The sequence below is a fragment of the Vipera ursinii genome (genome assembly GCF_947247035.1).
Source record: "Vipera ursinii genome assembly, chromosome: 5".
Lineage (NCBI taxonomy): Eukaryota > Metazoa > Chordata > Lepidosauria > Squamata > Viperidae > Vipera > Vipera ursinii.
Genome location: NC_139518.1, coordinates 42,563,441 through 42,589,216, shown reverse-complemented (window position 1 = coordinate 42,589,216; position 25,776 = coordinate 42,563,441). Strand labels below are relative to the sequence as shown.

The window sequence follows — 25,776 nt, the reverse complement described above, 5'->3', positions numbered from 1 at the left end:
AATGCATATACCAAATGGATACCTATCAACTGTTAGACTGAATCATGAATCCTAACACACTTATTTTATAGATAGATGATGTTATCCATTCAGTCGTGTCCGACTCTTGACAATTCTTTAGACAAAGTCTATTCACATCTTCCAATCTTGTACTGCTTTGAGTTGTTCTATGCTCTGGTTGGTGCCAGCTTTGATAGTGACCCCCCACCATGTTCTTTGGCAGCCTGCTTTCCTTTTACCGCTAACTCTTCCAAATACAATTGCTTTTTCCAGTGAATTTATAGATACTTATTCAAATATGAAGTCTGTCGTTCCCAAGATCTCAAGAAAGTATCAGTTATTCTCACCCAGACTTTAAAAAAACAAAAACAAAAACTAAGGATGCTGGTTGTGTTTACTATTTACTATTTTGAATTGTATTTTGTTATTAGATTATTTTTTTCTATGTTATGACTGCAAACTGCTTTTTAAAAAATCAACTTCAAAAAAATCTTAAATTGCCTAATAATGCTTAACGCTTAACTCAACCTAGCCTGTAGTTTGTTTATGTTTCTGGCTGAGCAAAAGCCACAATAAGAACTTTTGTGAAAGTCAAGAGGCGTGGGATTTTTTCTCTCTCTTTACATGATTAATTCCCTAGAAATAAAAAAATGGCATCTGTTTGCATACAAGATATAAGGTGAACTATTGGATATTCTGAATATTGGATTCCAGAAAATATCTTGCTTGCTTTTATAAAACAGTCTGTCATATGCATGGCCAATTAAACATTTACAAATCTATTTCACAAAGCATTCTACTTAACGTCAGTAAGATGGTCAGTCACTTACTAAATTGGCCATGACAATGGTGTCAACTACAACAGGGTTTGTTGATGTTCCAAGAGTGAACTGAAGGCCTCTGGGAGGCTGCCCTGTAGTGATATCATAACAGTGCCCTTCCAAAAGGAGGTGTTCTAATTCATACTCGGCTGCCACTACGCTCTCCACCTGTGTAGAAAGAAATAACCACTAGTTTAGCATTCAAAAGCTTAAATAATTAAAAACAATGATCTGCATCAAGAGGCTACAGCTGAAGTTGGAAAAGTACAATAAAATAATTCTATTTTACAATTTTAGATAATGCGGTATTCCAGCCTTGATAGCTGCAGCAAAGGAAGACTACTCTTCTGTTAGATTTGTACCCAGAAATATGTACCCCAAATATTCACAACTCAGCATTGCAAGAAAACGTCTACCACTAAGAGAGGTACAGATATTTTTATTTATTTTATATGACACCCAGCTCACCTGGAGGCAACTCTAACGTGACACATGCTATGTTCTGTTGTAATATTAATACAGGTTTTTTCCATTCTAGATTCTGCAACCATCTTACTAAGACAGCCTTACACAAGTATGTACTCTTCAGAGATACTGGAGCTTACAATACCTCAAATTCCCAGCAAGTGGGATTAATAATTATGCCAGGTAAACAGTTTTGGAACTTGCCATGCCAATTCATTTGGGGAGCACAAAGTTGGAATAATTGTTCTGGAAAATGCTCCAAGAGACACTACCTACAAAGGTAGTTTTTGCTGAATGACCAGTCACAAGGCACTTGAAAACTGGCTCACAATTATGATGGTCGCAGCACTCTGCAATCATATGATCTCCATTTTCTGTCTACATTGTAGGCTTCCAACAAGAAAAGTCCATGTGGAACTGGCAGGAGGTCATAAATGGAGATCATGTGACAGCGAGATACTGCAACCATGCAGGATTTGATTAACAATTGTGCCAGCCACAACTGCTGTCATAAATGGACACAATCATGTGATATTGACTTTACAACTGACTTGCTTAAAATGGCGTTGCTGGTCCCAATTACTATTCTTAAGTTGATTTAACAATTAGCATTCATAATTTGCCAGCTTCACTTTTCTTCTTGCTATTTAACATCAAAGCATTAAAAAAACTGATTGAAAAGCCTATTCTATAATAGAGAAATCAAACTCCTTGAAACAAAAATCAGCATATATTATTGGAAGATAAAAGCAAATAAATTATAGGCATCTTAACCTCCAAATCATCATGACTGCAGTACAGATTTTAATCTTCAATTAGTTGACTAACAGGTTTTAGCTGCAAGCTTTATTTCCCAAATGGAATACTTCTATCCTTCTCTAAAACTTGAATACATATTAATAAATTTACCTCGTCCAAATAAATGTTGTCAAGATCATATGATGTTCTTACTGACTCCACCATCCAGCTCTCTGGAGTATTTAGATTCAGAGTAAATAATGGAGATTGAGGCATATCCAGGAATTTGGCAAGTGGTCCAGGAATAAGATGTTTTTCTGCTGTAAAAGTAATTTCTGGCTCCAGAACGTAGCGATAAAAGCTTAGAGGTAAAGATGACAAATATTTAAATGTTTTAGTATTAAACATTTGTTCTCTTGCTGGTTGCTTGCAAGACATTTCATTACCAGACTAGATAATCTCTTCATCTTAGAAGGGAGTAGGATTTGTTCTCTGTTTATATGGGGTGACATGATAGCAGTGTTCCAATATCTCAGGGGTTTCCACAAAGAAGAGGGAGTCAAGCTATTCTTCAAAGCACCCTGAAGGCAGGGCAAGAAGAAATGGATGGAAACTAATCAAAGAGAGAAGCTACCTCAAACTAAGGAGAAATTTCCTGACAATTAGAACAATTAAGCAGTGAAACAACCTGCCTCCAGAAGTTGTGAATGCTCCAACACTGGAAGTTTTTATGAAGAGGCTGGACAGCCATTTGTCTGAAATGGTATAGGGTTTCTTGCCTGAGCAGGGGTTGGCCTAGATGACCTCCAAGGTCCCTTCCAACTTAATTATTGTTGTTGTTGTTATATACAGTAGCTTGCCCTCTTAGTGTTGGTGGGGGTGGGGTATTGTTTTCTCCTTGGTAGTTCCTTCATTGGGCTGTTGTTTATTGCTTGATTCTCTAATGTTAATTCTGGTGTTTGGATCAACACCAGACAATGAAAACAAAAATAAAATCAATAAACTTAAATAATAAAAATAAAATTAATAACTAGTTGCAGCCTGCAGTTTTCAAACATTAGTATTAAAAAGCACAGTAATCATAACACTTTATCAGTATTACTATATTCCGTTGCATTTGAGTCACCTTTTCAGAGGCATGTCGGAGAGTTTGGATTGACAGTTCATAAAAACTCTGAGATTCATATTTATGAGTTTGTTCAATACCTAAATCAAGGGGAAAAGACACATAAATCTAAATGCAACTAAAGTACAAACTTCTTGCAACTTCTTCCTCTTTTCATATCCCTAATGTTCTGTCTACTAGCTCGTTAACATTGAAATGCACTCATCATTACAGGATCACTGTAAAGTTATTAATCTGCAAATTATATTACATATATAGCTAACATAAGAAAGGTTAAAAGTTAGTTACTTGATAAATCAAAGTCCTGTCCAAATGCGTTCAATTTAATTCAAATCTCTTATCTTCGTGGGCTGTGCAAATCCCTTGAAAGAAACACTGTGCAACATAAAGGAGCACATTTGAATCTCTAAAACAGCCTCACATCTTTTTAAGTTCATACAGCTGTTTCTTAAAGGAACTCCTGTCTCCATATGCAATTGCATGCTCAGGCTCTCCTCCTTGCTTCCCCCTCCCCTCAGTTAAGTGAAGCAGATGTGCAGGGGAGAATAGATTCTGGCTTAAAACACAGAAAGTCAAATCTGGAGGAAAGTACATCTGTATTAATTTTTTTAAATTTAATAAAGCACTTCTTCCAAAGGATTTGTACAGGTCATTAATTATGTATTTCAGCAGTTTCCATATTAATATATAATGCTTTTAAATCTAACATCGTAGGTCTCTTTGGTTTAAAGCAGGGGTGTCAAAGTGCCGGCCCGTGGGCCAGACGCGTCACAAGGAAACCGCGCCCACCCCATTGCCAGCAATGGGGAAAAAGCTCCAATACGTCACGCAATGGCACGTGATGTCACGAGTTTGACATGTCTGGTTTAAAGCTTTACAAGTGTGTTCTTAAGAGTTATTATTACTCACAATAAGCTAAGAAAAGGCAAGATAATTGTATATTTTGCATGTTAAGGGTGAATTCTTTTACAAGATGTTTCACACATTGCTTATAAAATGAGAAGCTTATTTCCTCTGCTGGTCAAAGAAGGAACATCCACAACTCACCAAAATATTTCAAACAGTTTTCAGTTATCAATATAATAATAATAATAATAATAATAATAATAATAATAATAATAATAATAATAATAATAATAATGATTGCAATAATAATTTCACACCATAAGCAGTGGAGCAAGTCTTTGTGCCTCTCTAGTGGCAGGATCAACAATAGCCACAACATCAAAATATATTTCTCCCTCTTTTGGTCTCAACTTAATTGCACTAGAAAAAGAAAAAAGAAAAAGAAACTACAGTATGTGTAATCTTGATTTTTATTTTAGTCTATGACAGAAAAATCAGCAAGTCTAAAACATTTATGAATTCTGTTTTTAGAACAGTTAATGAGTCAACTCATCTGTACATATAATCCATTACTATTTTATCTTTTAAATACTTCCTTAACACTTTTTGAAGAAAATATGCATGGAAATTCTAATGAATGAAATCTTTTCAGGATTATTTATATTTTATAGAACCTGAGTGCATATTATTCTTGGCAGACAGACAAGACCAATTAAGAACCACGCTTACAGTTTATTTTACCTGTATCTATCCTCAAAGAATTGGTATTCAATCCTGGCTTCTCCCTTTGGTTGAGCAGACAGAAGAGCATCCACCTTCATGACAAGGTCACTTGCACTGAAGAAAGAGAAAAAGACCATCCTGCCAATGTTTTCTTCCAATGTAATTTTCGTTAAAAAGGTCACTTGATGAGATGTAGTAACAAAAAAAAACAAAAACAAACCATAAGTGCTGCTTTTGTAAATGATAAAACAATCTATGTATGAAATCCAGTGGCAGTAAATGCAAGCAAACTGGCTGTTTCTCTTTGCTTGCTTAGAAGAGAGATATCTATTTCATTTCCCTCGCTCTGACGGCTGGCTTGGGAGGGGCACACAGGGATACTGGAGGATGGAAGGACCAGAAGAAGGATGAAGCCATTAGAATGCAAATTAAAAAATCAACTTAAGGCAACCAGAAAACTACAAGGCAAAGGGGGAATAAGAGATGAGACTCATTCTGTGAACAGTGAAGTTGGTTTTTATATGCTTTTCAAAAAGAAGCAATGTAGAGGTAATCCTCAACTTACAACCATTCAGTGACATTCAAAGTTAAAACAGCACTGAAAAGTGACTTATGACCGGTTTTCACATGACTGTTGCAGCAGCATCCCCATGGTCACGTGATTAAAATTGGGCACTTGGCAACTGGAATGTCTTTATGACTATGATCACTGTCCCAGGGTCATGTGATCACCATTTTTAACCCCCTTAGCTGCCAAAGTCAACGGGAAAGCCAGATGCACTTAGCAACTGCTGGATTCACTTAAGAACTGCAGTGATTTGCTTACAACTGTGGCAAAAAAGGTTGTAAAATGGGGCAAAACTCACTTAACAACTGTCTTGCTTAGCAACAGAAATTTTGGGCTCAATTGTGGACATAAGTCAAGGACTACCTGCATCATGTTTTATACTATCTGCTCATGTACCTTATTATAAAATAAAACCTTATTATAAAATATAATAAATGTTATAAAACCTTATTATAAAATAAGGTTTAAATATTTTCAGTCAAGTGTTCTTCTAAATACTATGACTGGGAGACAAACTGTAATACCAGCTATCACATTAAGGATATTGAGCTAACAGGAAAAAATGTAAATAAAAGTAACAGAATCAATGTAAGTTAAAATCTTATGATACAGTCTCTTTACATTTAAAATCACCTGTATTTTAAAGATATTTCTGTATCTGCAAAATAAACTTAGAATATACCGTGCTTTTTCCGCCTAATAAGCCCTGGTTTTGCCAAAGACCTTATTCTTCTCTTTTTAATACACAACTGCCAAATACCATTATATGGATGGAGGGGGGCACGATATAGGAAGAATGTCTCTTATATATTCCATAAACACTGAAACCACCAACATTCTTCAGTGAAGAATTCCACTTCCTTTCCAAAACCTACTCAATTTTTACTTACAGATCTTCTTCCACTCCTAACTGTTGTACATGAGATTTTATTTTCTGACCAGATGTCTTTATAATAATATTTTCTAGCAAGTGGAAGTCATCCTGGTTAAAAAGCTCCCCAGCTTCCAACGGACCAATAATCTGAAATGAAGATGAAATGGTATGATCAACATGCACAGTATTTTAACATGCATTGGGAATACAACACATATACACTTTGCAAAGCTTTTTTTGAATAGTAAAAAATGGCAATATTTCATTTAGATCAGTATCAGTACTACCCTGCCATATCAGATGATTTCATACGAAACGGGACCATTCTGATTATGTCACCAAAGCATAAGAATATTCTCTTTCAAGATATTTGTTCAGTTTCTCTCAGTATTAGGGCTCATTGATATTGAGTTGTACCAGCTTTTGCTGCCTGCAGGATCAATATGCTGCTTGATTATTTGATGCAATGGTTTTATTTTGGTTTGGTCACTACTGTTATTAACTACCTTGGTAGTCCTTCACGATAGTTACGAACAAACAAATACTTCTACATTGATTGCTTACTGTACACCATTGCTAGTGAAAAATACGGAAACATTTCATTGCTATATGTTAAGATGTATTTTTAATACAGAACATCAAACAACAGTTAAAGAATGAAGCTGGGAACAGCAGAATAAATGAATTCTACAATAGCTTAATATAATACAAGCACTGGAAACAGTAAATTTAAACAGCTGTTAGTGTGGAAAATAGAGCAGTGGCATAAGTACAATGTAGCACAAAAAGAGAAAGTAAAATGCCTGGGAGAATAAGAGAGTTTTGTCTGGAATAGAAAATAATTGAGGGAGGACCAGGTATAAGGAGGAAGGGATATGCCTTCAGCTTTATAGCAGTCTATTAAGTTATTTCTGAGCAGATCTTAATATCCCAAAGGATCTGTTTGGAGCAACTAGTTACGAAAGACAAAATATTCTCACATAAATGCTATTGTAAAGCCATCCTGAATAATCACCAACAAGTTGGATTTGGAACATATTACCACAGATTACAACACCACATTTGCCTATAAACGTTGGTCTGATTATTACACTCATGCAGGGAGAAGCAGATGATTGTTCTCCAATTTTGGGAGATCGGGTAAACCCAGAAGTGTTTTTTGGTATTAGTGGTGAAGAGCTTTAGAAGATCTTGACCACCTTCTAAAAATGTTAAAGACTTAATTCTTCCAAAGGATATTGGTTTCATAACATCTCGTTAGGTTTTGTATGTTTAATGGGTTTTAGATCTCTTGTTGTATTTCTATATTTCTGTATTTAATTTGTAAGTTGCCAAGAAACTATTATACTATGTGAGGTTAAATCTAATAAACAGATAAATAAATAATAATAGGCCATCAGAATTTCGAGTTCAGAGCTAGATGATTCACAGTTGAAAAGCTATAAACATACACTGCAGCAAAGAATATACATAATAATTCCATTTTAGGAAGCCCATTTTATCTTTTCAGAATCCCCATAGGAGGACTTAAAAATATAGTCAGGAGTTTGATTTACATTAAAATGAATCCAAAATTAGCATTCTCTTGTGTAGCGGGGGAAAAAGTACCACATTAGGACCAAAGACATCTGCAAGTAAAGCACTGCTTGTTTTATAAATATAATTTGCTCACCCTTCCGTTGCTAATCACAGCTCTCTGTCCTTTCTTCAGTTTAAGAACATCCCTGCAGTACACAGCATGTGAAAGAATAAAATCCACTTCAGGAGCATCAAGAGCTGCTTTAAATGTATTGATTTCCATACCCTAAAATGGGGGGAAGGGATATTTCATTAAAAGACAATGTGATGCATCTTATCCTGTCTGGTTACTTCAGAAGGAAGCTGGAATTTAGAAAGAATGTTGCTGTGTTTTGCTATTATTCCTGCTATGTTTCTAATCTTACAGTAAAAAGGCCATCTTCAACACTTACTCCAACAGCAAATTCTGTGATATCTGTTCCAGCCTCCAGCATCTTTGCATTCTCCTCCTTAAGTAATTTTGTGATAAAATTTTTGGCACTGTTTGATGTCTGTGTCTGCAAGGCTGCCCATATGGCCCTGGCAATAATTGTGGTTTCAGCTGCTGGGTCTTCGCTGGGATTGTTAATCACACCAATCCGGATAAAATTACTGGACTTCTACAGAAGAAAATGAATTGCAGATTAAAAATGTGTTATTTTACAGTTCTTAAGTGAAAGAAAGAAAGAGCTGTGACAACCAGCAAATCAGCATTATTATTTTTTTAACAGAGATCACAAGCCAGTTTGGTATAGTGATTAAAATGCTGGCCCAGAAACTGGGAGACTGTGAATTGTGATGCCACCTTAAGAATGAAAATCAGCTGAGTGACTTTGGCAATTAAGCCTGGATTAGATTTCTACATCACTTGCACATCAGGGAACACCTGAGTCTGTCGTTCGGGGATGGTTGCATAGGTGCAAAGTTGCATTTATATTTCTGCACATGTTAACATTCTGCCTGGGGGGGGGGGCTCAAGGAGAAAGTCAGATCAGCCAATCAAAAACATAGGACACGCACCTCCACACAACACACAGTTGGGATTTAGGAGATATGCCTATTTGCAGACATCTACAACCTGCGCTATTTATTTATTTAGTTTATTTTATTTATTTTATTTTATTTTTATACCGCCCTTCTCCCGAAGTACTCAGGGCGGTGTACAGGGCAATACAGTAAAATACAATATATAAAAATTAAAAAATATTAAATACAATAGCCCAATTTAATAAATTACAAAACGTTAAAATACCCCTAAACCCATCAGACCAGGCCAGCTTGTTCAAATAAATATGTTTTTAGGTCATGTCGGAAGGAGCGAAGGTCGGGAGCCGTCCGGAGCTCCACCGGTAAACGGTTCCACAGGTCTGGTGCGCCCACAGAGAATGCCCTCCCCCTGGGGGCCGCCAGTCGACACTCTTTCACCGATGGCACCCTAAGGAGGCCCTCTCTGTGGGAGCGCACTGGACGAAGGGAAGTTGATGCCGGCAGCAGATGTTCCCGTAAGTAACCCGGACCCATGCCATTTAGGGCTTTATAGGTCATAACCAGCACCTTGAATCTTACCCGGAGGACAACTGGAAGCCAATGCAGCTCACGGAGTAGAGGTGTTACATGGGAGTATCGGGAAACTCCCACCACCACTCGCGCAGCTGCATTCTGCACTAGCTGGAGCCTCCGAGTAGTCCTCAAGGGCAGCCCCATATAGAGAGCATTGCAGTAGTCCAAACGGGAGGTCACGAGTGCATGAGTGACTGTGCTATCCATCAACCCCTTCACAGCGTAGGTATGCAGCAAGACCTATGTGCAGTTGTGGGCAACTCTAAATCAAGCTTCATTCTTTCTCAGCCCAACCTATCTCAGCAAGACTATTGTTGTAGGGAAAATAGGAGGAATATTATGTATGTTCACTGCCTTGAGTTATTTATAAAAAAAGGATAAAAATCTAAAAAATAGTAAGAAGAAATGGCAGATTGAAGGCAGTTGTAGAAATGGAGCCAATGAACATAGCAGAATGAAGAACCGTTTGAAAATATAAAAGCCCAACAGTTTTCCTTATCTATCTTCAAAAATCAAACAAGTCGTAAAACTCAAGTCTTCCCCCACTCCTCGCTCTTTGATGAAGGTGTTAGTTGCATACTTGGTGTTTGATAGCATCGTATAATAGTTGTCTTCCAGATGGTTTATCAAAATCTCCAATGATCCAAAATGTCACTGGTCTGACAAAAGTATCATCTGCATAAGAAAAAGATAAAAGGAAAAAAATTGAACGTGATCCTGTCATAATGCATAATGCACATGTTGGGCATATGCAGTGTGTAGAAAGCAATTTTTAGACAATATCAAAATTATTGAGCTATTAGTATTTATGAAAAATACTACTTATTTTAAATCAAGCCTATTTTGCAAAGAATTAAAAATAAGCATGTGCATGTGATATCTTATGAAGTTATTATTCTAATGAAGTTATTATTACACCACTAATTTCAGAATATTTTTAAAAAGCAACATAGAAAACCTGCAAGAAAGTTAATAGATCCATTTTTATATGAATACTATAAATTCAAATTGTTATTCAAAGATTTCTTAAAAACAATATGCAATGATTCATTCGCAATAAGTCCTAAGCCAGTAAGACTTAAAGACCCCTTAAAGGATTAAAATTAGTAATATAAGTGAGAGAGAGAAAAACAAACACTCAAGGTCATTACCATAAATTTCCTTGGAGGACATTCCTGACAAAAGTAAAACAGGAAAGAGTGGAAAAACATAAAATTAGTTGACAGAATTGACCTCATTAAATATCCAACAGCCATTGTAGGGCATATAGTACACTTATAACCAACTCAAATGCAAATCAACTAAGAATGACTTTGTTACTAGCAAATGGAAAATAAACCTCCATATCTCAAAGCTGTATCATATCTGATCTGAAATCAGGTTGACATTTCATATTTCTTTCTTTACAATTATCTATCAGGTTCTTGTCACCTCAAATTCCACATACACCTCCCTAGCAGCACCATCTGACTTCTGGTTTTTTTAGATGCACTTCTGAACTCCTTTTACTAAAATTATTTTTCTCCTTCAGTAGGAAGAAAGACAGTAGCCTAAACTGCCCTTTTCTCCCAAAGAAAGCAAACAAAATTGTTGCCTTTCCTTTGCCAGAAATATTGGCCACAATTTGCAGGAATGTTTATCCCTAATGTTAAAAGAAGCTTCTTGCTTCAGGTGTTCTTCTATTAAACAATTATCTAGCGTGGAATCTGCAGCCCACCGTACTAGAGGCTTTCAGAGGTATAACTAGCCACCATATTTGATATTAAAAGTCTTTGAGAGGAACAAAATCATACATAGGGATGGTCCACTGTTTTAGCAAGGTTGACTCACTGATGTGAGTAAAATAATTTCTGTAATGAAACCTAATCTGAAGCTAGCCAGTCAATTTCATGCTCTATTGGATGAGACTAGCTACCGCTCCAAAAATACAGTCCCATCATGTCTAAAGAGGTGTCTTAACTCTACCTCCTTTAATTAAACTTGAACTATTCCTTCCATAAATAAAACAGAGAGATTATTGGCCTAAGCTCATTTCTACCGCAGAAGTAAGACAACATTTTGGAGTAACAACTCCCCAGTTCTCATCTATATTTTCAAACTTCCATTACTAAAACTCATTCAAGGAGTAACAATAATAGAATAAGAGAGAAAAAGAGAAAGTTCAGGATACCCATAATTTAAATGTTGTCCCCTAGACATTGGATGAAATGTTTTTAATATAGTTGCTAGTTAAAAATCTGGATCCCAAAGATGCTTTTTTCACGAGGCAACTGGACTTTGTGTTTCTTTGAAGATGTTTCGCTTTTGATCCAAGAAGCTTCTTCAGCTCTGACTGGATGGGGGGGGGGAATGGGAAGATTTATACTCCTGCAGAGAGCTGTTCATTTGCATTATTTTAGTGTTTCTGAAGTTGTTGTTTTGTTTCCCCAATGTACAGATCTACATTGGGGGAAACGGAACAACAATGTATGGCACAACACAGGAGAACAAACCCATCAGGACAAGAGTTAGGAGTCCATCTGCACTTAAAACACAAAGGCCACTCTTTCGAAGACCGCAAACTTCACGTTTTGCACAGACAGGATGGCTGGTTTGAAAGAGGGGTCAAAGAGGCCATCTATGTCAAAATTAAACAGCCGTCTCTCAACAAAGGGATACGACATCATCTACCTCTAGTCTACAATATAATCCTTTCAACAGTTCCAAGAAGGCTCCACAGCCATTTGCACTACTCAGGTGACCCTGAAGACACAGATAAACTTCCATTAACAATTATCACTAAAAGAATGCAAATGAAAGCTGTCTGCAGGAGTATAAATCTTTCCATTCCCCACCATCCGGTCAGAGCTGAAGAAGGTTCTTGGATGAGAAGCAAAACGTTTTCTTTTTTTAAAAAAAAAAACCAGTTGCCTCATGAAAAAACATCTTTGGGATAACTATGACCTGAATGACTGAAAATCTCCATAGATATTTAAAAATCTGGATGGGCATATTAATTTAACTGAACTATTGAATTTCTTTACTACCTTTCCTCAAATGTTCAAGGTGATGTAGGAAACAGAATTAAATCAGAAACATCTCAGATACAAATATCAATGTAAATTATCAAATATTATATTACGGAAAGGAAAGGAAAGGAAAGGAAAGGAAAGGAAAGGAAAGGAAAGGAAAGGAAAGAAGGAAAGGAAAGGAAAGGAAAGGAAAGGAAAGGAAAGAAGGAAAGGAAAGGAAAGGAAAGGAAAGGAAAGGAAAGGAAAGGAAAGGAAAGGAAAGGAAAGGAAAGGAAAGGAAAGGAAAGGAAAGGAAAGGAAGTCATATAGCAGCAATAAACAATAAAATAATTTCTATTATGCAAAACGTTTGCCCATCAGCTACTCTGAGAAGTAGGTGCCATAACTGTAATAACTGGTAAGATTTATATATTATCCTAGGCTATGAATCAGAATTACTTGCACTGGTTTATTAACACATAATATTACAATATTATTCACAATTTAAATGATTACATTCACACAAAATCCAAACTATATTTTGGCCTAGCACAATCTGTGAACTCAGCCATTTTAGCTTAATCAGCATATCATGCTTAAAACATGCAATGGTTTATTGCAGAATATGAACAGTCAGTTTAAGAAGTCTGGATTTGTTCTGAAGAACTGCTAAGCTTATCTAGCATAAAATTACTATATGTGCATTGGTTCCCCAGAATTCCTCATTTTTCAGTTTCAGATTGCAATGACTGCAACCAACATGGGTAACAGAGATAAAATTCAACACTTATTGATAAACAGAGTTGGCAGTTGACCACAGGGTTTACAGACACAAATGTATAACAGCAGAGCAGCAAAGAAGTGACAGGAAATTATGTGTTGCACATAAAAATAGTATAGTATAGTATAGTATAGCACAGTGGTCCCCAACCTTCCAGGCTACATGGACCATGAGCAGCGGTGGCAGAGGGGGGAAGGAATGGTTTTGTGTGCACACCTGCCACTTGTGCAAATGGAGCTTTGTGCACTTGCGTGCTCACCCACCACTTGTGTGGCCTGGTTTGGGCTGCGATTGGTAGTGGTCCACAGACCAGGGTTTGGGGAGCCCTGGTAGAGCAGACAAAAGGACAGAGGAAAATAATTTCACCTTGCAATGGAAACTTTCCCCCCCCCTAAATTATTTGGATTGTTTAATGTAATAATTACATTATTTATAAACAGATTATAACAGGTTGACTTTTTATATTTTGCTCCACAGACTACTAAATGTAAATGAAAGTGGTTATGTACTAAGACTGAGAGGGAAATATGTTTTAAACTAGCATAAAGAGTCGCCAGAAAACTTATAAAGGCTTCATTAGTTTTTTCAACAAAGGACAACTGTGCATAATATGGTATAAGTATTTTCTTCATCAGATGCAATACCCAAAGACAAAGAAAGAATTCATAATGATACCTTTTTTAGTTAGGTAAGTCATGCTGTTGGCTATAGCAGCTGTCTTGTCCTTGGAATCCAAGGTACTAAATCTAGCATAATCATCCACATAGAAATTATCTAGGAAAAAAACCCAATTGTGATTATTCTCAAGAATAGAAATGTCTAACTTAACATGAGCAACTAGAATAAATGAGACACCTTATCAACAAACCACTTATAAGCACAAAGATGGTCATATCAACATTTTAATGTTTGATTTTATAGATCTGGCAAAATTATAATCATCTTTGTACAGTATGCATTTTATGCAAACACACCTCCTCAAATGTGAAAGGATTTACATTCTGCAATCATTGCGATACAAGTGGAATTGACAATTATTCATAAAAATATTTCTACCCTCTGCTTTCTTTTAATTTCTTCTCAAATTCCCAGAGCTGCTTTTGAAGGTTGTGTGATATCCTGTTGCTGATATGAAGACTTTCATGTAGGAAATAAATGAATAAAAAACCCCGTGTGTGCATTTAAACATTTTTAGATATGTACGAAGGAACTTTTTGCATCCCGTACATATTTGAAGAGGTATTCTGTTGAAAACTTCTTTGATAAAAAATATTTTTTAAAAGAAATCTTATCTCCTGAGTCTTGAAAAAAAATATTTTAATAATACATTCCTTGACAGGCAAAAGATTGTACATGTTTACATAATACTGCATCAGGGCAGACAAACAAATATACAACACATACTTCCACTCTATTTTCTATTCCCTTTACAAGTTACTCTCTACTGTTTTCAATCTATCCATTCACCCATTTATAATACGGTTTCAATGAGGTTCAAGAAGTGGAGTCATTGTAACAACTTGGTCAAGATCCTAGGTCCAAATGTGATGCTCTCTAAGCTTGGTTGTTTTCTTGCAGACATTTCATTACCCAACTAGATAACATCATCAGCACTTTAAGGGAGTAGGATACTAACTCAGACAAACAAGCTAATAATAAACAACAGCCTAATCAAGGCATCACCAAGAACACTCCTCCCCAACACTGACAGGGTAAGCCACTTGTATATAAACAGAGACAAAACCTTACTCCTTCTAGCACATATGATATTGCCTAGTTCAGGGGTAGGCAACCTTGGCTTTTTTATGACTCATGGACTTCAACTCCCAGAATTCCTGAGCCAGCAATGGCTGGCTCAGGAATTCTGGGAGTTGAAGTCCACGAGTCATAAAAGAAGAGTCAAGGTTGCCTACCCCTGGCCTAGTTAGATAATGAAACATCTGCAAGAAAACAACCAAGCTCAGAGAGCCTAGATGATCCCCCAGTTCAAGTATTGGTATCGTTGCTAAATATTAAATTCCTCTCAAATCATACATATCTTCTTCTCTTCACCTACTATGGCTACAATAAGAGTTTGGAAATATTGTTTTTGTTTTAAAATAGCGCCTGTTTGTTATTTCATTTAATCTATGACAAACTACAGTTAATCTATGACAAACTACATTTTTTAATCATTGTTTTATATTGGGCATAATTATTTAATTCTTTTTAACTTTTGTATGTATATTTTGATATTTATTGCCCTGTACACCGCCCTGAGTCCTTCGGGAGAAGGGCGGTATAAAAATTTAATAAATAGAAATAGAAATAGTTTAAACAATAAATCAGGGTTTCTGATCCTGGGTTTTCTATAGTGTAAGCTAATCAATATCTTGTTTTCAGAATAAAGGAACAATTGCAATTGGTTTACAAAGAAGGGTTATGCGTTCAGTTGCCTCCTTATGATTAAACTAGAACTGGGAGAGGAGGAGCAGGTTTATGAACACTACATGACACAATGATTTTTTTTGTTGCGTTCCAAATCATGTTTATTAGAAATGCTTTTTATTGGCCTTACTATTTGCAGTTAAATCTAGATATTCTCTGTCAGACATCAATATCCGAGAGTTGATTCTTGGAACAACATTGGGTTGGCTCATGATATATTCAACTACATCCTGATCATTTGACAATTCACCCTGAAACACAGATCAAAATCAAAATGCTGGAATTATTTGGGAAATCAGAATAATAAAAAAAATCAGTTTTTTTAAAAAATTAAAAATCGTTTACATATTGTATTCCACTATTGTAAAGTTGCCACGTTATTTTTGTACATCGACTAAAATGCTGTTTTATTTCTGTAATAGCTTATCTCATATCACATTAACTACTTTTGATATACTGTATATTGTATATGCTCCATTTAAAAATATTTGGTAGCACAATAAAGACTGTTTGACAAATCTAGATCTAAAGCTCTTTAGGAAACACAAAATAAGCTGTAACACAAAAACATTCAATGAATTTTTTGAAGTCCTGATAATCAGAAATTTAACTTACCAGGTACACAGCTCTTTGGAAATAGCTAGTAGTTTCTAAGATTTTATGCATAGTTACTGTTTCTAGTTCATCTGGATCCAGTTGTTCTTTTTGAAATGGCATTCCATTAAAAAGCACAATGGGTAGAGGACCAACACCAGTCTGCTCATAGTAACTATATCCTTCCTGAAATACACAGAAGACAAAGTACAATGACTTTCCTATTTTCTATTACTACATACTCCATTAATAGTTTTTATGACTAAACTGTACCAACATAGTACAATATCCTTACTTTATGCAGTATTATTTATCCATTTAATCTAATTTAAATGCAAACATCTGGAACAAATATTCTATATGTAAACTAGATAGTCAATTGAATTAGTAGGTCCTTATATAATTAACAGATATTTTATAAAATAATTCTCTGCTCAAGTATCATGTATAGAAATGTGTTGAAATGCTAGTTGGAGAATTCTGATAGTTGAAGTCGACATATCTTAAAGTTGGCAAGTCTGAAAAGCACTGATCTACCGCTATATAATAAACAAAATAAACTTTTAAAATAATTCCCCTAAAGTTCAAAGCCCAGACCTCTCCTACCTAATGCCTTCCAGGTGTCATGGGACTACTATTTTAAGAATTCCCAATTATCATGGATAATACCAACATATCGGAGGGGGTGGCATACATTTGGGGAACATTGGTCTCAAGTACCATGCACACTATTAACTCATCACAATGGCTTTCCAACTTCAGTAATGAAAGAAGATAATTGTACTGCTTACTTCTTATTCCATCTGATTATAATAATTAAATGAATATATAATATTCACTAAATACCTATACTTTATTTCCCACACAGGAAGTTATTTAACTAACTTTCATTTTTGATGCTACCACAGGCATATAAAAGTAATTTTCTTTTCATATACATCTAAACTATCCATATGTATGCTTTTATATACTGATGTTAAAAAGTATAAATAGTAATAATAATATGAATTCCTTACCTTCCTATTCTGATCATAGGCAGAATCAATTCCTAAGATGCTGTTTACTTCTACATAAGGATACTGTTTTTCAAGAACACTAACCACATGTTCCACCTTCAGTTTTTCTCCTGCATTCACTTTATTATACATCTATAAAGGGAAATGTGAAATACACAATCTTCAGACGATTACTGAAATATCTCTCCTGGAACACCTAGTTGGCATCACTTTTTCTCTTCCTCCAATAGTTCAAAACTGGCCATGATGCTAATGCTTAGTTTTTTACTCACTCCCCCACACCCAGTAATATATATTATTATTACATTGTAGGACTATTTTATCTTTTTAATCTCATAAACATGTTCGGCATTTTGTATAGGAACACAATACCTTTATTATCTGATTTATTGGAAAGTTGTTTAACCATCAAAATTAGTGTATCACACAACACACATAAATATATTAAATGCATTAAACACTTTCTTGTTATAATTCTTACAAGTTTTTATTGATAAAACATTTTTTCCATCTTCTTACTTTTCCCTGAAGGAAGTGTCTAGTATGATCTCATAAAGAGATAACAGAGTTAATTTAATTTAATTGTGTTTCTAGTAGGTAATCATTTGTGAAAATAAACACCATTAAAGTTAGGAGAGATCGAAATATTCCCTTCTGTATAATACATATGATTCCTGTCCAAGAGATAGCTAACCTCATAGCATAGATATAATGGCAATGAAGGAAAGAAGAAAGGGAATGGAAACTGAAAGAGACAGAGAAATTTTAACAGATTTTTGAAAGGTATATCCTTCACTGGTATCAGTGTAATTACAGAATGAGGAGGAGAAATGAAGATGCACTGGGTAGTATTACATCTCTTTTTCTTAGAGAAATCACAGGCAGTCTAGTTTATCCTGAAGAATAAAGAAAGATGCTTTGCCTTTTCAGAAGGAAGTCCTTTCAGAAACAAATAGGCTTTAGGAACAAATTGACTTTAACTCTTTAAGATTGTTGTACACTACTCAGAATCACTATCTGTGAGGTGGGCAGCCATATAAATTTGATTATAAGAAATAAACAAACAAGCCTAATAATACCAAAGAGATAACTTGGGTGTCTCTTCTCATCATCACAACCAAGGGTTACAATAATTGACATATATTTACATTAATATGGGACAGATTACTCACAGATATAATTGTCTGAAATGCATAATTCGTATCTACTTCCTCTGCCATATAATTATATGCCCTAAGAAGAGCAACTCCAGCATCCTGCAACCCATCAACATCTTCAGAATTATCAACTACAAAGACCAGACCAATCCTATTTTAAAAAAAGGATTAAATCATAATCAAGAATTGAAAGCATGAACACTATTGCTACATGACTAAATGGCAATGTCCATCATTTCGGTAGATGCAAATTCTGTCCGTTCCTTAACATCAATCAAGAGAATGGGAATGATTAGGGATCAACCAAGCATAAACAAATCACTTAACGTCTGCTGTTATCAAATATGTTAAGTACTCTGAAAGTTATACATAGCTAAAATTTGGAACTCTCATCAAATTAATATTGAAATCTTGAGTTTGGAATAAAATCTAGTTTACCTTAAATATGATTGATACCTTTGTAGACAGACCAAATCATGTGCTAGTACAATAACAAAAGCAACACAAAGAAATAGTGAGGCATGGGAAAATGTTTTAAGGTTAATTTTAACTCTTACTGAAGGAAACGACGACGTCTGTCTTCGGTACTGAATAAACAGTCAGGAGCATGCACAAGAATTCTAAAATCAGTATCAGAATATATATATAATTCTCATTTGTCAACAAAATCAAAAGGGTTGTATTTCATATTTCCCAGATGGCTAGGAAAAGGATGTGGGAAGATTGCATAAATACTAATGAGACTTTCAACATGCTGAAATGTTTTCTTTTCTTGGGATCAAAAATGGAATAGATGAGAATATTACTCAGCTTCAAAAATAAACATAAAAGTTCTGAATGAAAAAAAGCCGCAATTTTACCTCAGTGGTATATGGTTAGACAGGAACATTTCAGCCACACCTAGTAATTCTGCTGAACTCTCATGGGAAGGATTTAGGAGAAGCACCTGAAAGTATAACAAAATTATGAATATGAATTTCATTCCATACTTCTGACAGAGTACAATGTACAATTAGGTCTAGCAAAAGCAAATAAACCAAAATATATTAACATTTAAAACAGGTTTGCCTAATATTCAGTTGTGTCCCAGTGTGGCCAAATTCCAAAGCTTTCTAAATTAGGGCTTCAGTTGTCTAATAATTAGATCTTTAGCATGCAGGTCCAAGGGTCAAATTAAAGCAATGTACAAATCCATGGCATGAACAACAATTTCCTTCTAAATTTATATACTCTTCTTTCTCCACATGGCTAACAGGGAAATTGGACATTGGAAACTTGTACTTGTACTGTTCCTTGTAAACAAGGATTTGTTCTGACAGCTAGAGCAATGAACTCTGGATAGAATTAAAATGACGTAATATAACACTGCAGTTACTAACTATACTTCCTAGTTTAGTAAGAAAGGTGTAATTAACTAAATGCAGAAGAATACACATTTTCTCCTTTTAGCTAAATATTTCATACAAGCAAATAAACGAATGCAGACGTTTGTTTTATCCAACTTCATACCGTATTTTTCCGTGTATAAGACACACCCTTGTATAAGACGCTCTGGCATGTGAGTTCCAAGCTTACAGCGAACAGTCAGCGCTGGGAGCAACCGCCTCCCAGCGCTCTAAATAGATGCCTCCCGGCCGGCCCCACCACCCCCACCCACCTAACCAGCATCCGACACGATGAGCATGCATAGTCAGTTCACAGCAGCAGCCTTCCGACCCTGGTAAACAAACCGGCGTGAGCACCGGCATGACAAGGCAAGGGAAGCAAAGGCAGGTTTTTAAACTCCCTGCCGTTTCTCTGCGTCGATCACTGTTCGGCGGAGCACGGAACAGCTGAGCCAATAAATACAGAAGTTTGGCCAGTCGCTTTATCGAGCAGGACGGCCTTGCAGCTGTGTTCCACAGGGTCCCCGGCCAGCATACAGATATGAGGGAGGGAAAGGGCTGTCGCTGCCATCCATGCTGCTGGTCCCATTCGCTGCCTCCAGACACTGCCATCTGACAATCTTGCCCTCTCCCGTTAGTGGCAAGCCCACAGGGGCTTGACACCTGCATCAAGTGGTATGGCAGCGGCATGGAAAAAACTCACACAGGCATGCCCTGGGCTGCAGAGGTTACCATTATTTTTTCATGTATAAGAGGCTGCACATGTATAAGACACACCAGATTTTTGAACAGGGTGTTTGCAGGAAAAAATAGTGTCTTATACATGGAAAAATATGGTAGGTTAATATTGGGTGCACTGTTCCCTCAAATTTGCTAGATGATTCATGAAAGAATGTCATCTTTTAAAATTATAATAAGCCTCAAGAGCACAATGAATATACAGAATAAAACTGAAATATTCCAGTATCTAATTCAAATGCACTATTAGAAGGCAAAAAATAAGCAAATATAAACCCATCTTATCTTAGGTATTTAGAATACAATTAGTGTAAACTAATATTACTCACAAAATTATGGAAGTTTTTTCTTATTTGTCGGATCACACCAGGAAAAGTAGGACGAAGTAGTTCCTGGACACTGGAAGGCCAGGAATTGTATCTGCTGTCAACTTCAAGATTATTGATCCACTAAAAAAGAACAAATTCCCAAGATTAAGATTAGCCTTTCTAAGCAGATCCATTAAGCACAACTCCATATTCCCATTAGCATGGCCATTATAGGTCAATATTATTGGAAGATATTAAGTCAGAGAAAGGCGAGCTAAATTTTGTCACTTACCTAAATACCATGTTTAGAGATTCCACTTAAATGAAATAATGAAATGCAGCAGATATTAAATGAAAATGTTAGGTGTGACTATATACCATTGCATATGTAATACTGTAATGTTGCAATACAGCATTATTTTCCCAGTATTTCTGTCTTAATATTCCACAGAGCAAACTTTTTGCTGAAAACGTTGCACGCTCTTGGGGCTTCTTTGCTAAAGTGCAAATTCACTGCACAAAGAATTTATTGTAGTTCTAGCAATTCCATTAGAATTATCACATCACCATAATGTAGACAGAGCATATACTTACTGAAATTGCGCTGCTTCTGATATCTACAGCATAGTCAGAGTCAGATGGCTGGATGTTCAACTTCAGCACATTGTGCATGGAATGCCCAACAATTCCTAAACTATGCAACCCTTCCATAACCCGAGCTTCATTCCTCAGGACATCAAATAAGCTAGAAAAATCACAAATCAGATCACATTAAATTTTAAAACATGGGTACTGATGTTCTATAGCCTTTTAGAATTATTATACTGAACTGTAAGCAAGAAGGAACATTCTGAAGAGTTCATACCTAAATATATCCTGTGTATCTAGATCTATATGCAGTCCATTGATGAATAGGGCCGAATCTCCCAATTGTAAACCTAAAGTCCCTTTGAAGTACTGGAAAAAGAATGCAGAAAAGCCATTAATACAGTTTGAGGAATTGAAATTGGCCATTTTTGTCTAGTTTTCTCAAACTGTTCACACATAAAGCTGTCAAATTGTTCATACATATACATTTAAATGTAATTCTCATCCACACTGAGGGATTTGGGCTTGGTTGGCCTAGCGTTCCCATTTAGAGTTCATTCATTTTGCCTTTTTTCCCCTACTATTTAATAAAATTACAATATACGGTAGATCAGCTTTGATCATGCATAGTGAAATAAATGGTTTGGCTTTCTGCAGAAACAGAATAATGGGTGAAAACATTTTAAAATAACCTTGCTGTCTGTAAAAGGTAAAGGTTCCCCCACATATGCGTGCTAGTCGTTTCCAACTCTAGGGGCCGGTGCTCATCTCCGTTTCAAAGCCAAAGAGCCAGCGCTTGTCCAAGAACGTCTCCGTGGTCATGTGGCCTGCATGACTAGACGCCAAAGGCGCACGGAACGCTGTTACCTTCCCACCATAGTGGTCCCTATTTTTCTACTTGCATTTTTTACGTACTTTCAAACTGCTAGGTTGGCAGAAGCTGGGACGAGTAACAGGCACTCACTCTGTTACGCGGCACTCAGGATTCAACCCGCCAAACTGCCGACCATCTGATCAACAAGCTCAGTGTCCTAACCCACTGAGCCACATTGTCTCTTTGCTGTCTGTAGTGAGTCATAATAATCACAAGTTGATTTTCACTTTTAAGCGAGCAGCTGATCTTTTTCACTATCATGTCAGCATAGAGAAGTTAACTTTTTGTATACTCCCTCTTTGCTATGTATTTTATTGCTACTATTTGTAAGATTTCAATTTATATGCCCATATGAAAGTAAGATGAAGGAAGACTCGATTCAGCCTTTTCATGCCTGGCATTCTCCCAAAGTATTAATACCATACAGTAGCTTTACCAATATAACTACAAGATACCAGACCGGAGAAGGCTATGCATCATCTTACCCACGGGCATGTAAATAAAACATTTAAACTTTTAAATATAGTCACAAAAATAAATACCGTAGGTATTTTTATTTGAAATAAATATAATCAGAGCAGAGACTGAGAATAGTTTTAAAAAGAAAAAAAATACCAAACAGCTTTAAGATTTATGACTACTAACAATAGTTAAATGGCCTTGATGATTGCAAAATAGCTGATGGAAAAGAAAAGTTTTATTCACGAAGACAAGGTATTCTATACAAATGCACAGGCTTTCATGAATGACAATATCTGATATGTTGGCTGATAAATAATATATGCAAGCTAAATCAGATAAAATGATGAATTTGGCCATAATATTTCAACTTTACAAGGAAGTTGGAAAGCAAAAAAGAAAGCAATATTTTTGCCATCTGACTTGGAATTTTAAGAGTTACATTCCACTCTATCTGGATGGTACTCAGTTGACTAAATGCTGATTTAAAGCAAGTCAAAAAGGATATCCTCAATCATAAACGACTGCCCCATTTTGGTCAGACATCAAGTTATATTAAGTTTGTCCCATAATTTATTTCCTTAGTGTTGTGTCAATTCAATTCCTCTAGAGTAATTCTATTTTTAGAATAGGACTCTTGAGGGCTCATTAAATAGTTTTGTCCCTGAGTATTTTTCACAGACTCTGTTCCCACAGTGACAGAACAAAAAAATGAAACAAATATTAGGCAGCAGTTGTCAGGCAAAAGAAAGCTTTGGTTTGAAGGGACAGTCTATAAACATATAGATGGAAAGGGGTTCACAGTATTTATTCTGCCAATTAGATCTGTATTGAATTAATCCTGTAACAGTTCACATTGAACCATAAGCCTTGACAGAAGTGGGGAATTTATTTAAAGGAAAAAATGTTACAATATCAATTTCTGTATTATGATCTACTAGAAAAAACTAGTCACAACACTATTTTTTTAAATGAATAAACTTTCTAGCTTTCATCTTACATGGTACAATATAGGTTTTTCATGAGAAACCCCTAACTGTTATCTCCAAGGAAATGTTTAGAATCAAACTACGGTAGTTATGAATACACTGGGTCACTATTTCTGAGCATTTAGAAATAGTATGAGATATTTTTAATTGATGTTTCTTGGGAAATGAATCAAAATGTTTTATTTTTATTTAGATTTTATATACCACAATACTAGGAAGAAAAGATTTTACATGACAAATCCTCAAATTCACATCCATATATTAGAAAAAGGTAATTTGGTATTTGGTGTCATTGAGCAATATTTTTGTGTGAAAAGAGACACTGCAATTATTCTGCTTTTCTTACATCTGAACAAGCTTTGAAGAAATTTTAAAAATATAAAATGTGGTAAGCATTTTATTAGTACAATCTATTCTTAAAAGAACTATTTGTTTGAAAGTACTTAACAGTATAAAAACTTGCCTTGATAGAAAGGGAGAGCAGGAATCTAGCAATAACTACATTTCTAGTTCACCTTAATGTCTGTTTAGGACAGGGGTCGGCAACCTCGGCTCTTTTATGACTCGTGGACTTCAACTCCCAGAATTCCTGAGCCAGCTATGCTGGCTCAGGAATTCTGGGAGTTGAAGTCCACGAGTCATAAAAGAGCCGAGGTTGCCGACCCCTGGTTTAGGACATATCCCCTCTTAGCTATGAATATATTCCTACATGTATATTCTTACCTTTTGGTTCTCTTCAATTTCTGATCTCAGTTCTGAAGGAACAACTGTCTTCGTTATTCCCCTACAAAAGACCAAATTGTCCATTAAATCATTATCCCATTTCAGTTTTGTTCTTGTTTACTAAATTAAGGTTACTGACAAGTGCATCTCAATATTATGACCAGAAAGAGGTACAGATAATCCAGTCCCTCCAAAGTCCTCTGGAACTGTGAGCTAATCTCAACAACCTTTCTTAAAATGGGAAAGTTGGAGGCTGGGTAAAAATTGTCCAGATCCATTGGGTCCAGCAATGGCTTCTTCAAGAGGAAGCAAACCACCACATATTTCGAGGCAAGCAGAACCACTCTCTCTTATAAAAAGGCATTGCAGGATTCAACCAAATGCCTGGTGCCTCATTACCAAGGAAGGAATAGAAATTACTCAAGGAGGGAATTTCTCCTGATTACCCCCAAGGGAATGGACTATCCTAAAAAGATTCCTCGTTGGCTCTCCCCAGACATAATAAAGATGGAAAATCCTAAAGAAAAGCTTTTATTTGCACTGAATTGGGTTTATTCTTTGTTTTCTTTCAGCAAAGCGCTAGGAACATTTTATACTGCTTCATCACCCAGTGTTCCTCTGTAAACCAGAGCCTTTCTGAATCCAAGCACATAAGGAGAGTACATGGGTCTAATCCAGTCCAAAGCTATTGCCTCCCTCTCATTCCAAGCAGCATCTAAGGCCTTGGCTGAACCATGTACCATAACCCTAGGAACACCACCAAGCTCCTTCTTAAGTCCAATTGGGTCCATCATGCACATAGGGTGGGCTGATCAAATAGAAATAGATAAACTGTCAAAGGGAAATTTCAATATTTTTACATCTCCCAAAATATTTTTAATATATTACAATGAAGACTCTTCTCTGTCCTCTTAACTCATATTATTTATACATCTACTTAACAGCAACAAGAATAATTACCTAGCCTTTGTAGGAAAATTTTGACTCAGATCTTTCATGACTGTCAAAGCATCCATTGTGGGAGCAGCCAGAATACGAGCAGCAGTTTGGAAACTTAAATCTATAAATGAAGACAACTGGTTCAATCAAAAGCTAATTCTTTTAAATCAAAAATATAAGTTTGATGAGAATGTTCACATGGTTAATGGACTCATACTTGGGGACTTTCACTCTACCAAGCTAGTATGTTAATCATTTCACCTTTTTAAATACTAAAAAAAAACAGGCAAATTGTATTTTTATCCCAAAAAGGTCACCCAAAGAAAAAATACAAGCATACCTGTACCTATTTCAATTATATTCTTAAACACATTAGGATAAACACAATGAACAATATTATATACTATGAAGTATTAATGTGGCTGTAAGAGATAAATTATGTGACATTCCCCATCTTTCTATGGAAGATTTTCTACCTAATTCCAATTAACTACAAATCAATAGTTAAAAAGTGCTTTGAAGCTGCTTTA

At 35.8% G+C, this 25,776-nt stretch overlaps 1 protein-coding gene across 3 annotated transcripts in view; it reads right to left on the bottom strand.

Moving 5' to 3' along the window:
* UGGT1 (UDP-glucose glycoprotein glucosyltransferase 1) overlaps nt 1-25,776 on the bottom strand; it is a 56,507-nt gene that overhangs the window by 15,027 nt on the left and 15,704 nt on the right. For 2 of the 3 annotated variants that reach the window (XM_083363377.1, XM_083363378.1), the window contains exons 10-30: nt 25,268-25,367; nt 24,308-24,368; nt 21,540-21,631; nt 21,269-21,419; nt 20,696-20,815; nt 19,104-19,189; nt 18,259-18,394; nt 17,087-17,218; nt 16,092-16,256; nt 15,607-15,727; nt 13,725-13,823; nt 10,430-10,453; nt 9,859-9,953; nt 8,132-8,338; nt 7,834-7,965; nt 6,178-6,308; nt 4,738-4,833; nt 4,314-4,416; nt 3,151-3,230; nt 2,196-2,385; nt 831-989 (exon numbers count right to left, since the gene is read on the bottom strand). In XM_083363377.1, the coding sequence (XP_083219503.1) occupies nt 831-989; nt 2,196-2,385; nt 3,151-3,230; nt 4,314-4,416; nt 4,738-4,833; nt 6,178-6,308; nt 7,834-7,965; nt 8,132-8,338; nt 9,859-9,953; nt 10,430-10,453; nt 13,725-13,823; nt 15,607-15,727; nt 16,092-16,256; nt 17,087-17,218; nt 18,259-18,394; nt 19,104-19,189; nt 20,696-20,815; nt 21,269-21,419; nt 21,540-21,631; nt 24,308-24,368; nt 25,268-25,367 (2,480 nt within the window). The remainder of the gene's footprint in view (nt 1-830; nt 990-2,195; nt 2,386-3,150; nt 3,231-4,313; nt 4,417-4,737; nt 4,834-6,177; nt 6,309-7,833; nt 7,966-8,131; nt 8,339-9,858; nt 9,954-10,429; nt 10,454-13,724; nt 13,824-15,606; nt 15,728-16,091; nt 16,257-17,086; nt 17,219-18,258; nt 18,395-19,103; nt 19,190-20,695; nt 20,816-21,268; nt 21,420-21,539; nt 21,632-24,307; nt 24,369-25,267; nt 25,368-25,776) is intronic. The other variant, XM_083363379.1, reaches the window with a different exon arrangement.